The sequence below is a fragment of the Malus domestica genome, chromosome 11 (assembly GCF_042453785.1).
Source record: "Malus domestica chromosome 11, GDT2T_hap1".
Lineage (NCBI taxonomy): Eukaryota > Viridiplantae > Streptophyta > Magnoliopsida > Rosales > Rosaceae > Malus > Malus domestica.
In genome coordinates, this window is record NC_091671.1 from 23,693,605 (window position 1) to 23,709,845 (window position 16,241).

Genomic DNA, 16,241 nt, shown 5'->3' on the forward strand with positions numbered 1-16,241 from the left:
TCATGACATTCATAGATATGTGTACATGCTCATCTTGCTGCACCCCGGTGTTAGTACTCCACCCAGGGCCAGGGCCAGTCCTTCACGTGTATGTTCACATCTGTACCATTCGCTCGCCTTGGATCCAAGTTAGGTGCCAATCTTTTTGAGTAGATTGCATTAGGCAATCCGACTTGTACGTGACCATGCTTTTGCACCAGTCTTCGCGTAATCGTAGTACTAGAGCGCCTTGATTACACCCAGTTCGGTCGGGTAGAATTGCCTTAGGCAGTTCCGACTTGTGTGCTAGCTTAGATGATGAGCAAACTACTTATAATTGATTATCACATGATTATATTACTTTGGCATTTGATATATCATGACTTGGCATATTTTTGGTTATATTGTTGTTATATTTGATTACATACTTACGTAGTATGTTTTAAGGAAACTATACTTGTTTTACGGCAAGGGGTTAGTATATTAAAAAATTAAGGTTTTCGTATAAGTATTGTTTTACTGACCCACTCAACTATGTTTTTCGCCCCTCCAGGTTTAGTAGCTGTGTTTACGCGTATACGAGGATTCTGGCAAATCTCAGGAGATGGTTATCTTCAGTGGTATAACCCTCATCCTAATTACTGTATTGTCTTATACTCTGACATTACGTGTGAAAAGGGTTCAATCCCGTTCACCCGCGCACTCTTTTGATTAGGCATTTTCAGGTTTAATTTATTCACTTTTTCCACATCACTACACTTTATGGCTTCGTCACCTTCTAGGTGTCGGCTATCACAACTCGATTTGGAGTTCTGGTAAACATTCCGGGTCGGGGTGTGTCATATGCCCCACACTTTGTCTGTGAAATTTTTATTTTAAAATGGAAAGGAGAAAGGGGAAAAAAGAAATGTGGATTAGAGAGAAAGTTTTTTCTTTTCTTTTTTTTTAATATTTTATTTTTCAAATTTAGAGGATGTACAAGAGAATTTAATTTGTGTAAATTTACTTTACTACTCATGATTTTATTTTATAGTAAAAGATAAAATTGTCTTTTTATTCTCTTTTTGTTAAGATTAGGATGAAAGAGAATTTCTCTACCTAGATTCCCTCCGTCTCCGCTGCCAGCTCGTTCCCTCCCCTCCCATTGGTTCGATTTCTCCATTGAGACTTAACCTCGACTGCAGACGACCACTCCCTCTCCCTCCTCCTCCTCGTCCAACATTAGCTTCAAGCAAGTAGGTGAAAAAGCAAACACAATCCTCCCTCCCCAATAAAAATACTACCACAGACACTGCTGCTCTCTACCTAATCTATTTATTATTATTTAATTACTAATTAAATCTAACCCAACCAAAAATAAGAAATTTAAAAAAAAAATAGAGATTCAGAGCCACTTAATAATATGGCGTTATTCTACACTTATAAGTGAGAAATTTTAAATTTTATATTATCGTTGTCAAAAATAAATTTAAACCACATTATTACTAATTTGTTGTGCATGCTCTCAGCCCTAGAGATAATAGCGTTAGTTTAATAAAAAAAAAAAAAATTATGGCTGTTGCTCCTACTTGGTTGCTTTCCTTGTCATTCTCCTCCCTGTTTTTACATCTTAGCCGCGGGGCACACAGAGAGCGCAGTAACTATGGCTGTTGCTCCTCTTTCTTTCTAAACTCCAACCATCTCTCTCTCTCTCTCTCTCTCTCTCTCTCTCTCTCTCTCTAAATCTTAAACCCTAGAAAAGCCTCTCTCTCTCAATCTCTCTATTTCTGTGCAGAGTTGCCAACACTAGAGAGAGAGAAAGGGCTTTTGGTTTCAGATCGCGTTGATATCTCAGCTCAGCTCGCTCGCCGATCTACGCCGTCTCGCCCGAGTTCGCTCAATGGGCGGCTCGGACTATTGAAATGCTGGCTGCTGCTCTCCGCGATTTCGATGTTAATCGCCCAAAATGTCCGCTTCTTTAGCTGCTTTTGAGCGCCCCCTTCGACCTGCTGCTTCTAACACGGTACTCTTTCCTCCTCCCCTCTCCTTTTCTTGCTTAAATTAGTAGAGTCGATTTATTTATTTTATTTTTGAATATTTGTTTAAATTCGTTTTAGCTGCCTTTCGTGGGAAGCCGCCAAACTGATGTTGTGAAATGCGATTTTTCAATTTTTTTTTTTTTAGATTTTGGTTTTCGTTAAATCACGGGTGGTGGAATGTTCGTCGCAAATGTTGTGAAATTCGATTGCATTAGATTGATTTTGTTTCCATGTTCTGTTCTGATTGCTGGAGCAAAGTGTACAAGAAAGGAAATTAAAAGGCAAGTAAATTCGACGCAATGGTTCCCATACTTGTTGGTGTGGCAATGCACTTGTCGAAATTAATGAAGTTGCGCTTAGCCCGAGTTTAATCGCCTATTTTATTTTTGACTGCTGTTGATTTGGATTTAGAATGTTTCTTTTCTGTTATGGAACAACCGAACAAGAATTTCATTAAGATGATACCAATCGTGTACAAAACAGGATGTACAAGTTTGGAATGAAACTGCAGTGCAATTTCCCTTCATCCGAACAAACCCAAACGTGCCCAAGTTTTGAGGGAATTGATGGAAACTTCGATATTTTAATGTGAAATCAATATCTTTATATTTGAATGTGTTCTTAACTTTCAGATTCTCGAAATCGCAGTCTGTCAGTTATCAATGTAACCTGATCATGTTTCGGTGTTCCTTGGCATCCCTTGTGCTTAATTTTGCAAAGTAGTTTCACATTGTGCTTGGTGGGTGGGAAATATTTTCATGCCTTCTAACATATCAGATGATCCAGCAGGTGTTCAAGAGTGGCCCACTTTTCATATCTTCTAAAGGTTGGTCTACATCTCTTGTTCTCCTGTTCTGTTTCCACCCAATGATAGTTTTGGTTGCATCGCATTTCCAATTTATTCGTTATAACGCTCATTTGACTTCGACGTGATTCATTAATCTTAGAAGGAAAAAAATTGTAAATCTGAAATTTGTTAATTGACCTTTATAATGTTATTTTTACTTGGAAAATAATTCTTTACTAGACTTATCAGCATATCAATTCGTTGAATCCATTAATTGCTTTGATCATTGCCCAAGTGTTTATTTGTTAGACCAATGGATGTGGTACTAGGAACTAAGTTCTTTGGAAATTTCATAAGATTTAGACCTAAAAGATGATTAATGGGGGAGATAACAAAAGAAAAAAAAAACACATCCGAATGAAAGAGAGAAACAGAGATAACACTCCGAAAAGAAACACCCAAGGCATATAATTCTTAAACAGACCATTTAATTTCCAGAGATATTGATATCCTATTTATTTATCTGATTTGTACATTGATAAGTTTCTTTAACCTTATCCTATATCCGTGCAGCGTCTGATGTAATTCAAATAAACCATCTCATAGGTGTTAAGAGTATTTTTTCTGAAAACTGTGTGCTTGTGGATTTTTACTTTTTCAAGAGAAATAACTATTTTTGCTTGGTCTAATTATGAACAGCTATTAATATGTTTTAAATAATTAAAAGAGAGGAAAAGGAGTTTTTCCAAGGAGTTTTTATTTTGTTTAATTTGAATAATGAAAACCTTCCAAACCAGTTTATGTTGCAGCCTCTGAGTTAGAGATCTTGGGGACAACTGAAGATTTTGCTTCATTCCTCTCAAACTGATATGTTAAGAGTATCTTGGTATTCGTGTTTGGTTTTGTCAACTAGAATTCGAACTTAAAAATTTTTCAATCATGCATTTCATAGTTTTTTCAGAATCATGTCTTCTGCACTCATTATTTATATATTCAGTTCTTATGTATTAACTTTGCAGGAATAGGCTGGAAGTCTTGGAAGAAGCGGTGGTTTATCCTCACACGGACATCTTTGGTTTTCTTTAAAAATGATCCTGTTAGTATTCATCAGTAATCTTTACCCCTTTTTTGGTTATACCATTATATTTTGTCTTCCTTTTAATTTCCTTTTCTTTTTCTATGATTGGCCTCGTTATTTTGCATGAATTCAATGTTGTTATCGGAAAAAATTTGTTGGTCACTGAATTGACGTGTAAGTTGTATTGGTGCTAAAAATGGTGGACTTGAGACATGTAGTTTTGATGGTTTATTTGTCGGAAAGGGTTCACACCTAGCTTCCCTGTATGTTTGAAAGACACTAATATTCTACTATGTCAAGAGCTATTGAAACTTCTTCTATTGCCTTATGAAATGGGATGAATCCCTGTTTAGTCCTTCATATTGTGATCTTGATGATATGTGAAATTATTGTAGCTGCTTCTCTTCCTTTAATGTATATGTTATTAAGGAAACCAACGAAAATGCATGGTTTCCCATCATTCCTCCTTCCTCAATTAAAATGTCACATTGTGAATACAATTTCAATATATAAGGGTCTGTATTTCAAGTGTTTGCTGGTTGGTTATGTGTTGGAGTTCCCAGAACAACCTGCTAATTGCTAGCTTATTTGCTGAGCAGAACTCTTGAAAACTGAGGCAGGACTTTATTGATTTTGTGTGTGTGTGTGTTTGTCTCTGTCTCTGTCTCTGTCTCTCATACATACCTGACAGTTGAACAACTGCGAAGTGCATGTTATTTTTTATTTCATTTTTAGTAATGAATGTTGTTTTAAATCTTTGTACAGAGTGCACTTCCACAAAGAGGTGGTGAAGTAAATTTGACTTTGGGGGGCATTGACTTGAACAATTCTGGGAGGTATGCATGACCATGCTGATTGTTTGTTTTATTATTATCTGCAATCTGACTAATAAATGCAACTGGTTTCATGTAGTGTTGTTGTAAGAGAAGATAAAAAGCTGCTGACCGTTTTATTTCCTGATGGACGTGATGGGCGGGCCTTCACTCTTAAGGTGACTTTTTTTGTGATATTTTTGTTCAAGACTTATTCGAATATATAGTATAATTGCATAGCTTCTGTTGATGTTATGTACATTGCATAGCTTCTGCTGATATTTATGTACATAATAATTCGATTAATTTTTGTAATCATAGGCTGAGACATCAGAAGACCTGTATGAGTGGAAGACAGCCCTTGAACTTGCCCTTGCACAAGCTCCAAGTGCTGCCCTTGTCATGGGACACAATGGGATTTTCCGTAATGACACAAATGATACGCTTGAAGGGTCCTTCCATCAATGTTTGTACTTTTTCGTCATTACACATTCAATGTCTCATGATTTCATCTATCTTGAGCTAGTATATTTATATATAATTTTGGGCTTTCAGGGAGGGATAAACGGCCTGTTAAATCTTTGGTTGTTGGAAGACCAATTCTGCTTGCGCTAGAAGATATTGATGGAGGTCCTTCCTTCCTCGAGAAAGCTCTTCGGTTCCTGGAAAAGTTTGGTAAGTTGTGATCCTGTTAATATTGACAAGAGCTCAAACTGTACGGAAAAATTCCTTGCAAATGTGTGTAACCCTTGTTAATCCAGTTAATATTTACCTTAGAACCCCTATGTTTTCTAGTTAAGATTTACCGTAGAACCCCTACATTTTTGTTAATCCAATTAATATTTACCGTAGAACCCTTATGTTTTCTAGACAAACATACGGAACAACCCTTGTTCATCCATTGTGTTTCTCTTGTTCATGTATCTTGTATCCAATATCAGATTTTCCAAAAAGTCAACTATGTATTTTGAGTATCAGATGTGTTTGTAATTCTTTTGTGGGCGCATAATTGGATACTTCATACCCGTGCTTTACAGATACAATTTGTAAAGATAGATATAAATAAAAAGGTGGACCAGAGTTGCATAAATCACAGGTTTTATGTTTGAACCATGATTGGGTTCGCATGTAGTGGCGGAGCCTTATGTAGAATGCACAGTACCATCACCCCCCTCTCTCCCTTTCTTTTATGTTTTCTTAAAAGCTAATGACCATTTCAAAAACAGATGCATATGTTGCCTTGTTGGCAAGGAAGTGAATTTCTTGCTTAGGCTTTTAGCACATATTTGTGTTTTTCTTTAATAAATCTATTAACTATTTAAAAAATAGTTAATGAGTATGGACTTTTAATTGTATTTTTAGCACAAATGAGTATACATTTGGTATGCAAATAAATTCTTTATTCGCAATAATGGGCGACCCAATCTCCTACTTCTGTTTTAGCTTTTAATCTCTCTTAGGCAAAATATTATTTAATGTTTTGGAGTTGCAGGAACTCTGAAAACTCAAAGAAGACGAAGAGGAACAGTATTGTGGAATCCTCTCCTTTTTTGCTTTTACCAATACCAAGAAATAATATGAAAAAAGTTTAGAGAAAATAATGTATTAAATCTGAACTATTAACTGTGGCTTCAGCTTGGAAAAATAATGTATAAAGTTTAATAAATCCATTTATAATTAGAATAAATATCGGTTTATATAAGTAAAAAATATGCAAAATTATTTACCATAAGGAAAACAATCTAGATTGAACTTTAAAATGAACCCATAATACCGTACCAACTGAGTATGACCGTAGCTTACTCTGTCTCCATAAACTATCGTACGTCGTACCCTTTCCCATTTTATTTACTGACTGGACGCTTTGTCTCTTTGTCAGTGCATTACACTCATATCTGAGTATGATTAGAATACAATTGTTGTGATATTGGCTATGCAGAAGTCAAGATACTCCTTCACATACCAGTGTGGAGACATCATTAGTACAAACTGTTAATCCTAATTGCCTATGAAACTATTTGGAAGCACAAGTCTGGGAATTTACTCATTAAGTCATTATATTGGGAGATATACCAAAAGAAAGATAGTGTAAAAACATATTTTTGAGCATTATACTATACAGTTTTATAATCTGTAATTTATTTGTCTAATAGGTACGAAAGCTGAAGGAATTTTGCGACAGTCTGCAGATGTTGAAGAGGTAGAACGTAGAGTACAAGATTATGAGCAAGGTATCCATTTTATTCAAGTTGAAAATATCTGCTTCATTCAATTTGGTGATTGCTTTGAATGGCTTTAGTGGATCTTAAAATACATAATAGATCCCGTTGTGCCAATAGCTCATGCCCTCAATTTTCTTGGAAGTATACATTGATTTCCAGCTTAGTGTCCTAACTGTTTTTGATGTTTGAAGGCAAGACTGAATTTGATCCGGACGAGGACGCTCATGTTGTTGGTGATTGTGTCAAGGTACTTTCCCAAAATTTGTTTGGTGTCATTTGCTGTCCGGTATGAATAATGCTTTATTTCAATATTTACTCAATCTGTTTGATCTACAGCATGTTCTGAGAGAACTGCCTTCATCTCCAGTACCAGCATCTTGCTGCACTGCATTGCTAGAGGCTTATAGTAAGTTTATCTTTATGTTATGCCTTGTGAATTCATAAATTAATTAATGGGCTCTTTGTTTATCTGGGGAGTTAAGTAACTGGAAAATTTGTGAGATTGTACAACCACATACTGCATAGAAAAGATTGACCATCAGTCTCCTGCGCAGTTATCCGTTTGGACATATTAAATAATACTTTTATGCACGATTCAGAGATTTGTACCAAGTCTCCATGTCAAATTTTCTGTCAACTGATAGTTTCCTCAAGTTTCTGGATTTATTTGCACAAATTGATCAATTTATATTATTGTAATGGAATAAAAAAATTTACCGTTTGCTTTGTGTTCTCTTTAACTAGAAATTGATCGAAAGGAAGCTCGGATTAATGCAATACGCTCTTCAATATTGGAGACATTTCCCGAGCCAAACCGCCGTTTATTACAGAGGTAACCTTCTCGTACATGATGTGAGATGTCTTCTTCCATTCTACGTTCTGAGTCCTACTCATAATGTTTGAGACACCTACTTCTGTAGTGCGCTTGTACTTAATGCATGAGTTTTAAGGGAACGAGATATCTCATATGTTGGCAAGGAAGGCATGCACAATAGTTTGAAAGGTGATGCATAAAACAATATCTGAAGCAAGGATGAAGATGTTAGGGTCAGTTGAAATATCCATAGTGATATTGAGGATTCAAGGATATATTCATTGAAATATGGTTAAAAATTATGAATACAACGGATACTTGTTTTAGAAGTTGGAAATGAAACATTAGGAAATGTTAATCTAATTAGTAGAACGTCATTTAAACATGTATATTGTATAGCATACTGTTCATAAATTATATGACATGTAAAATCAAAAGCGTTCGCATTCTGAGCATGAATTTGTACAATTTTTTTGCTATCTATTTTATTTTAGATTTATTTCAAGTTGTCTTTGGTATGTCTGAAATGTATTAACTTCAATAATTTTAATAATAGTTCTGTGTTGAATTGCCAAAATAGTCCTAGTCTGTAGAATATTATAAATAAGATCTGGCTATAATGTGGACCTGAGGACCCTGAAAAATAGGCTTAAATGTTAAAATGGTCCTTGTCTTTTAGTCATCGGGTCAATTTAGGCCCTGTGTTTTCAACTTGGCCAATTTGGTCCTTGTGTTTATCTCCGTTAGCCAATTAAGGACATTTCCATCTAATTTCTGTAAATTTTTTTTTATAAATTATTATAAACATTTATAAAATTATAATTTAGTTGATTTAAAAATTAAAAAATGAAATAAAATAAAAAATTAAAAGAAAAATTATTCTCCTTCCAACTCTCCAACCTCCTCCCTAACATTACCCCCTCTTTTCTATGTCACAACCTTAATCATTTTTCAGATTGGAAGTTTTATTTCTTATATGTGTTATTTCTCATTGATTTGCATTTTTTTGTAAAGAGAAAGGGTAATTATTGCTCATATGATTTTTCTTATGAATTTTTTTAAAAGAGATTGAATGAAATGCCCTTAATTGGCTCACAGAGACAAACACAAGGACTAAATTAGCCAAATCGAAAACATGGGGACTAAATTGGCCATATGACTATAACACATGGACCATTTTGACATTTAAGCCTGAAAAATATGTTACAAAGAAGTTTGACATGATGTGATTGAAAATATATTAAACAATGTTATGGCCCTAGTTACTGATGTTTCAGTAGTGGAAGTAATATGGGCATGTAGATTGCAACAAAGTCCATCCCAATATTAAAATCTTATTCCCTTCTATTTCAGTATCTGGTGCTTCAAATCTTGGCATATTGGTGAAATGTTGGACTGATGTTTCGACATATTTATCCATATAAAAGTTAATGTTTTCTTACTAGACAGTTTATGCAAGAGCCTCTGTTGAATGTTAGGTTGTTACTTTGGGAAACAAAATTTTAGCCACTTTGAGTATATCATATTGTAGAGACCACTCTTTCCCATGGACATGCATTCTATTAACGATTATGCTAAACAATCATATTGGTCTATAACTTGCTTTTCTCCTTTTCTTTTTGCAGAATTTTGAAGATGATGCATACCATATCTTCTCACTCTCATGAGAATCGGATGACTCCATCTGCAGTTGCTGCATGCATGGCACCCTTGCTCTTACGCCCTCTATTAGCTGGTGAATGTGAGCTGGATGATGACTTTGATATTAATGGTGATAATTCAACCCAACTTATTGCTGCTGCAAATGCTGCTAATAATGCTCAAGCTATCATCACAACTCTTTTGGAGGAGTATGAAAACGTTTTTCATGTAAGACACTGCATAGTTGGTTTATACATTGTGTTCTTGCTATTTCATAAGGTGGATCCTGGATTTATAATTCTCATTCTTTCAAACTGTATAACTTCACTTATTCCAATCAACTATAGTATTCAGCGCAACGTGTTAGGATATCTACTCTCCTTTTAACATCTCTTTTGCTGTGGAATGGGGGTACCATGGGCTTAGTGAAGATTGGTTGAACTAATGAAGGAGATAAGTTTGGTACTGGTACAAGTCATAGGTGCACAGTCATAACAACCCTGACTTCGTTTTTCCTCGGAACTATATCTTGAATAAGTTGATAGAATCATTGTAGTAAGTTTGTGTGGTGTTAGGTTGATAATCTTGTTTGATGTTAAATCCATTTATATATCCAAGTGTGTTCTAGGGAGCACTAGAGAAACTTAAGCTATTCAGTGGTGGTTTAGGCTGGGGTGGGGGTTGTGTAGAGTGATTAGGAGCACGGAAGATTTTATGTTAAGCCTCCACCAGATTGGACATACTAGTATTTTGGATGGGACTTAATGATATGGTAAATGCATTGGCTCATCTTTGCTTGATCTAGAACAAGATCCAGTCTTTATGAGTAATGGATTACCTGCTTATTGACATGTTAGTACTATATCATAGGTAAGGTCTGATATGTTGTATCCATGACATGGTGAGAGTGCCTGCTTGAGATGACATCCAACTCTAAAGTGTCTTTATGAATGATAGAAAAAATTGGATGCAGTTCTAGTTGTTGAAGAATTGGTTTGAGGTGTATCAGCTGAAGAAGAACAAAGGTTTTGTAGTTAAATTTGCCTTCCTCCTTGTCTAATGTTATGTGTCTAGTCGGAGATAAATGCTTATGGGGGTTCAACTGCAATTCTTGCATTTCGCAGTATAAGATAGGAGTTTCATTATTGGGATTAGTGGGTGCCATGCTATTTTATCCTTTGAGAGAGATATCAATATCTATTTTTGTAGGATCCTTTTACACCTCACTCTGAAAAGCACTCAAATAATTTACTTCATTTTACTTTAACTGTTTGAACGTTTTGTTTGTTTGGATGTTTCTCTGGGCTGCATGGCTAGTTGTCAATTCGATGACATCTCTAGTAAGTTTAATACGAACTACATGATATATTGTTCAAACACGAATTGAGATGAAACGCATCATTCATGAATGATGAAACTTTTGCTGACACTGATTCTTATGGTCTTCCTTTACATGCTATTTACAAAGTCTCGAAATCTTAAGTTCATGTTAGATTTTTCAATTATGCAAAGTGGTCTTTACTTGTTGGGCTCTTGTTTCAGGATGAAAATCTTCTAAGGTGTTCCATCTCTGCTGATTCTCGAATTGAGAATAGTGGGAGTGAAGATTCATCTGATGATGAAAATCTTGATCTGAAAGACAATGGTTACCATGACGCAGAAAATGAAGTTGATCTAGAAACAGATGATGATCCGGATAGAGTCCATAGTGGAAAGTTGAGTGAAAGCAGTGGTTATGCTGGCAGTGACCTCTATGATTATAAGGTTCTCTCCCTCTGTTTCTCTCTCACTCACTCACTCCACAGTGCTTGTGTTATGCTCTGATTTGTGTATGGTTTTAAGAATTTTTTATGTGTGTGTGTATATATATACTAATGAAGGGATTAGAGTCTTTCTCCTGTACGACATTAGTAGGTTATGCCTTCCTATGCCACTGATTGCATTGACTTTCACGTAATTGACTCCAGCAATTGCTGTGGGGTCCTCTATGAGTTATATGATGTCGTACAAAAAGTTATATTTCATTAGTTTGATACAAACACCTGGAAGATTTTTGTAACATTACGTTGGTTCCAACATGATACTGCTAATAGATCTGTGTCACTGTTACCCCTTTTGTTTATTTATTTATTTATATTTTTTTTCCCATAACCTTGGTCTTTGATTAGCTCTTGGGTCTTTAGGAGTCGAAGGGACGTACCAAGTCAATTAACTTATATGCAAGTTCCTGATTTTGCCTATTTGATCTGATTTTCTTCTCTGTTGAAATGTTCAACTGCGTGAGTTATAATATTTCTGATTGACTTGTAAATTGGTGTCCTCAAACAGGCGTTCGGGGTTGATGATTCAGATGTTGGATCACCTAAAGGAAATCATGCGTCAGCTCAGAGTTCAAGTTCATATGTTCCTCAACCCATCAGAGATCCAAATGTTGGAGTCGTGGAAAGAGGAAGCAAACCAAAAAAAGAAAATGAAAATTTAATTAGTGAGACAGAAACACCAAGTGCGTCACCTGCTGGAGATTCTTACAGATCAATGGGAGAGATTCTGTCAGTAGTGGATCCAGGGCATCATTTACTGGTTCCTGGACTTGATTCAGGAACTGCGAAGACAGCGGCTAAAGTTACAGGCTCCAATCATAATGCAAAGCGATCGGCATTTTGGGGAAGAAGCAATGTGAGTTGTCATTTTTTGTTATCTTTTATTATCTTAAGTTGATTTTCGGGTTAACCCAGTTAACAAGCAGCAGATAAATTATATGTTAATCAGTGAAGAAGCGGTTTCATTTAGCTGACGTTCAATAATCAAACTTGATAGCTCTTTCTTTATTTTAAAGTCAAATTAACTCTGCATGAGAGAGAGATGTGGATCCCCTAATGTTTTAGACAAAAAAGAGAGATGGATCCTTTTCTATTGGGTTTAATTCTTTGCATTGAGTACAGACAATGATTTATTGGATACCTCCTGAAACTGTATGGCTTCATTATCATGAAGCTTGTGCATATTTATTAGTTTGTTGATTTTTAATGTCCTCTTCTTTTCTTATTTTCAAGGTGAATTTGCAGTCTAGATATTATTTTTAGGTTTTAGTCAGTATTTGACGTGATAGCCTTATATTTGAGCATACCCTTTGTTTTAGGAGATAATAGCTTAGCCGGCATTTACAGTTTTGTTTTAAAATCCAGTGACATCTGATATTCTTCATTAATTGTTGTACAGGCAAGAAAGACACCGTCAATGGAATCAGTTGATTCTTCTGGAGAGGAAGAGTAAGTTACTCATAATATGCATTTGTAGTTTTGTACTTTGTTTTAGCAACAGGCTTAATGCTCATGAAATATATGGACGTGCTACCTTTTGTTTAAAGCTTTACAACTTTCATGTAGCTGTTAAGAAATCTGATATGTGCTGTAAGTTATATGGTACTTTTAGTAAGTGAAATAATTTGGTTGTTTTTTTAGGCTTTCAATTCAGAGGCTTGAGATTGCGAAAAACGACTTGCAGCACAGGATTGCGAAAGAGGTAGCTATGCTTCTGCTTGACTTATTGTAATGTCAAATCATAGAAACTGGTACTTATACTAACCGGATTAGACACTCATGTTATAGGCAAGAGGAAATGCAATATTACAAGCTAGTTTGGAGAGAAGGAAGCAAGCTTTACATGAGCGCCGCTTGGCACTGGAACAAGATGTATGTTCATGAAAAAAATTCCAGATTAATTTTCTTCCTCCGTCCCCGTTTATTTAAGGACCTGACTAGATAATAGAAGGAAGGGAACAACAAAAGAATGTGTGAATATATTTTTGCCTGCATTCGGTGATGTTGTGGGGTTTACTCCTGTTTGACACTGGGAGGGTTTGCTTCTGAATTTCCTTTACATGAGTGCAAATGAAAGACAACCCTTTTTTGACTTTTTAAACTGATACACTTTTGTAGTGGTAATGATAGCTCATAACTACACCCTCTGTTCTGTGGCTTACAAAGGCAATTAGACAGAGCAAAATTGCTGGTTCTGTTCAGTTGCATAGGCGACTGGCTAACATTCGTGTACAACATTTTTTATTTTATTTTTTGACAAGTAACATAATAAATTACAGGTTTTGTGTTTTCATTTTCTCAATCATTTTATATTTGATAAGTAAGGGTGCCACTTGATTGAGTTACACAATTATACTTGATGTTAAAACCTCCTCACTGTTTTTTCAGTGGAAAACCTGCTTACTGTTGATCAAAGGAAAATAAAATCTCCTTACTACTCTATTATTAGTTTCTAGATTGTCAATGTGGGAGCTAGATCTTAAGGTGTGAACGTGTATAGTATTTAATGACATCTATTGGTAGTACTTTGTATCTTACAAGTAATTTTCCTCTTTGCTTTTTGGCTGCGTATAAGATCTTCGATTAACTATCTGGAAATGATAATATAGGTTTCAAGATTGCAAGAGCAGCTACAAGCTGAACGAGATCTTAGAGCAGCATTAGAGGTTGGTTTGAGCATGTCTTCTGGACAGTTGGCCAGTTCACGTGGCATGGATTCTAAGGTTTGTATAGATTGTAAAGGATTAGTTTTATTTTAATTCTTTTTCATATCATTTATCCAAGCCAGATTCTTATGATTAAATTCTGGTTTGAAGACACGGGCTGAGCTTGAGGAGATAGCTCTTGCTGAAGCAGATGTGGCCAGGTTGAAGCAGAAAGTTGCAGAACTTCACCATCAACTTAATCAACAGCGACAGCATCATTATGGTTCTCTCTCTGATGCTTGTGACCGTTATCAAAATGGCCAAAATCATAATTCCCAACAGTGAGTGTGCAGAACCCACCTCTTTCTCAAAAGAATAAAAAAAAAAAAAAAAAAGACGTAATCATCTTCTATGATTGAATTTTTCTCTAAAAAAGTAAAAATTGGGAAATGATTTTTTCACACCCATTTGAGTCTTTGACCTGCACTCTGCTAAATTCTGTCCCCTGATTCTCTTGATTTATCCAATCCAGAAAGAGGACGAGGTGTAGAAATCAGTCCCCAAAAAATCGGGGGTTGAAAAGGGGAGTGCAGAAATCAGTCCCCTAAAATTCGGGTTGCAATCCCCTAAAATTCGGGTTGCTTTAGTTAACCCAAGGCTTCTTAACATTGCAGAGTACATTGCTATATGATTGAGGGATTCATCAATGCAATTTGCAGAGCTTTAATACTACTAGGAATTTGTTTGGTTCAGGTCAAGAAGTTCTTATGATTTTAAATTGTTTACTTTCTGCAGGAGGTTTCTTCAGCAAGATTTTGATGCAACCCTTGCCTTCTGTAATCATGAAAGGAAACAAAGGAATGAGGTGAGGTGTTATGTTTTTCTATCTTCGATAGTTCATGCTTCATATTGGGAAGCATTCCTACTTGGATATTTTCCAGTGATTTGCAAAATGTTGTTTACTTGGCGTTGCTCTTCCTTGATATTGTTACTCTACCTATGTCCCTCACATTTTTATTTCAATTCTGTCCTTAACAATCCAGTACTCCTTGACTATTTTGCTACAGGAGAGTTTGCTGGGGGAAGATTGGAGGACTATCAAGGGCCAAATTTTAGCATCTGGCAGCAGTGTAAGGCAGCCTTCTAGGAAGCAATTCATGGATCCGGCTAGCATAAGTGAATCAAAAAGTACTGATGCATCGAAAAGTTTGTCTGTTGATGAGCTTTCTGCTGTTGATTCTGTGTCCATGCCATCAACTTCAAGAGCACCAGAGGCAAGCGTTTCTATTTTTCTGCGACTGTCATTTCTAGTTTGTGGTTGAGCTTCTCTCTAAAAATTAAAATTTTGCTATTTAGTATCTTTGAAACCTTATCTTGTATTAACTCTGGAATGGTTCCCGCCAAATTCAAACAATTGTAACGTATTGAAGTTGTGACTATGGTTCCAGGTGGTGGATTATCCAAGGCATCCATCAACAGCATCTTCTGCCTTGGTAGAATTAACAACTCGTCTTGATTTCTTCAAGGAAAGACGTTCTCAGCTGATGGAACAGCTTCATAATCTTGATTTAAATTATGGCACGACATCTTTGCAAGACTCTGTTTATAGACCATCGTCCCCACCGTGGAATTGACTGGCGGAGGAAATTGAGTTGGAAGAAGAATGCCGGATGCCTTCTTGTATATTCTTTGATAATGTTTGCATATAAATAGTCATGTGGTGCTCTTGTTCGATATTGAAAGTTGCTCGTTTTTCATTTCTTAGTGAGAGGAAGTGAACGGAATTTCGGTGAGAAGTGTTTTCTCTGTGTTATATGTATTGATGATTCCTTTTGTTGTTGACAAGGACCCTGTAACTGTAAACAAATCTGTCTTCTGTTGTTGTGTCCATAGGTGGGGTAATGTTATTGAACGATAATATTTTTAGTCAGCTACTTTTTGAGGTCACTTCACATATTTCTTACTGCATTACTTGTTTTTAATCTTAGTTTTCTATTACAAATCCAAGGGTCTTTCTATATGGCAGTACTTTCTCCTGACTCATTTGATCGACAGACCACTGCTGCGATTTATCTCGGATCGGTTATGAAATCGGAAAGCTTGTTAGGTGGCTGTTTGGGCGGGGTTAGGCGGGACTAGGCGAGGTTAGGAGAGACTAGGAGGAGCAAGGCGGGCTGCGCGGGGCTGGGAGAGGCCATGTGAAGGAGAGCCGGAATCTGAAAATTTTTAGTGCACAGTTGACGGACGGGCACAAAGTCGTGGAGAAAATGATGAGTTGGCTCTTTAATATAATGCTTGACGTCGTCGTTTTATACTTCTTTCTTTTGCTGACTTTTTTTTTTCATTATTTAATTTTTTTTTTCTCACTTATAAGGCCCACCATCTTTCTCTGTAACTTTTTTTTTATTATCCCATTCTTATCCTT

General features: G+C 36.0%; 1 protein-coding gene across 3 annotated transcripts; it reads left to right on the top strand.

Annotated features, from left to right (window-relative positions):
- Nucleotides 1–1,545: 1,545 nt before the first annotated feature.
- On the top strand, nt 1,546–15,763 carry LOC103440617 (rho GTPase-activating protein 7). Of its 3 annotated transcripts, none has more exons than XM_008379318.4 (22): nt 1,546–1,981; nt 2,787–2,823; nt 3,804–3,880; nt 4,628–4,698; nt 4,775–4,853; nt 4,996–5,140; nt 5,230–5,349; nt 6,828–6,905; nt 7,088–7,143; nt 7,233–7,302; nt 7,641–7,728; nt 9,336–9,579; nt 10,894–11,115; nt 11,680–12,027; nt 12,571–12,620; nt 12,813–12,873; nt 12,960–13,043; nt 13,781–13,894; nt 13,988–14,157; nt 14,612–14,681; nt 14,884–15,090; nt 15,265–15,763. In XM_008379318.4, the coding sequence occupies exons 1-22, from the start codon at nt 1,925–1,927 to the stop codon at nt 15,448–15,450; spliced, it is 2,634 nt and encodes an 877-aa protein (XP_008377540.2). In that variant the 5' UTR covers nt 1,546–1,924; the 3' UTR covers nt 15,451–15,763. The 3 variants fall into 3 exon arrangements, with proteins under 3 accessions (XP_008377540.2, XP_008377539.2, XP_070664771.1); XM_008379317.4 differs by having other exon boundaries at nt 1,554–1,981; nt 2,784–2,823; XM_070808670.1 differs by having other exon boundaries at nt 1,576–1,981; nt 2,630–2,823.
- Nucleotides 15,764–16,241: the final 478 nt, after the last annotated feature.

Coding starts and splice junctions, on each gene's coding strand:
- LOC103440617 (XM_008379317.4), top strand. CDS start 1,925: ATGTCCGCTTCTTTAGCTGCTTTTGAGCGCCCCCTTCGACCTGCTGCT. Junction 14,158..14,611: donor CAAAATCATAATTCCCAACA/GTGAGTGTGCAG, acceptor TACTTTCTGCAG/GAGGTTTCTTCAGCAAGATT. Junction 15,091..15,264: donor CAACTTCAAGAGCACCAGAG/GCAAGCGTTTCT, acceptor CTATGGTTCCAG/GTGGTGGATTATCCAAGGCA.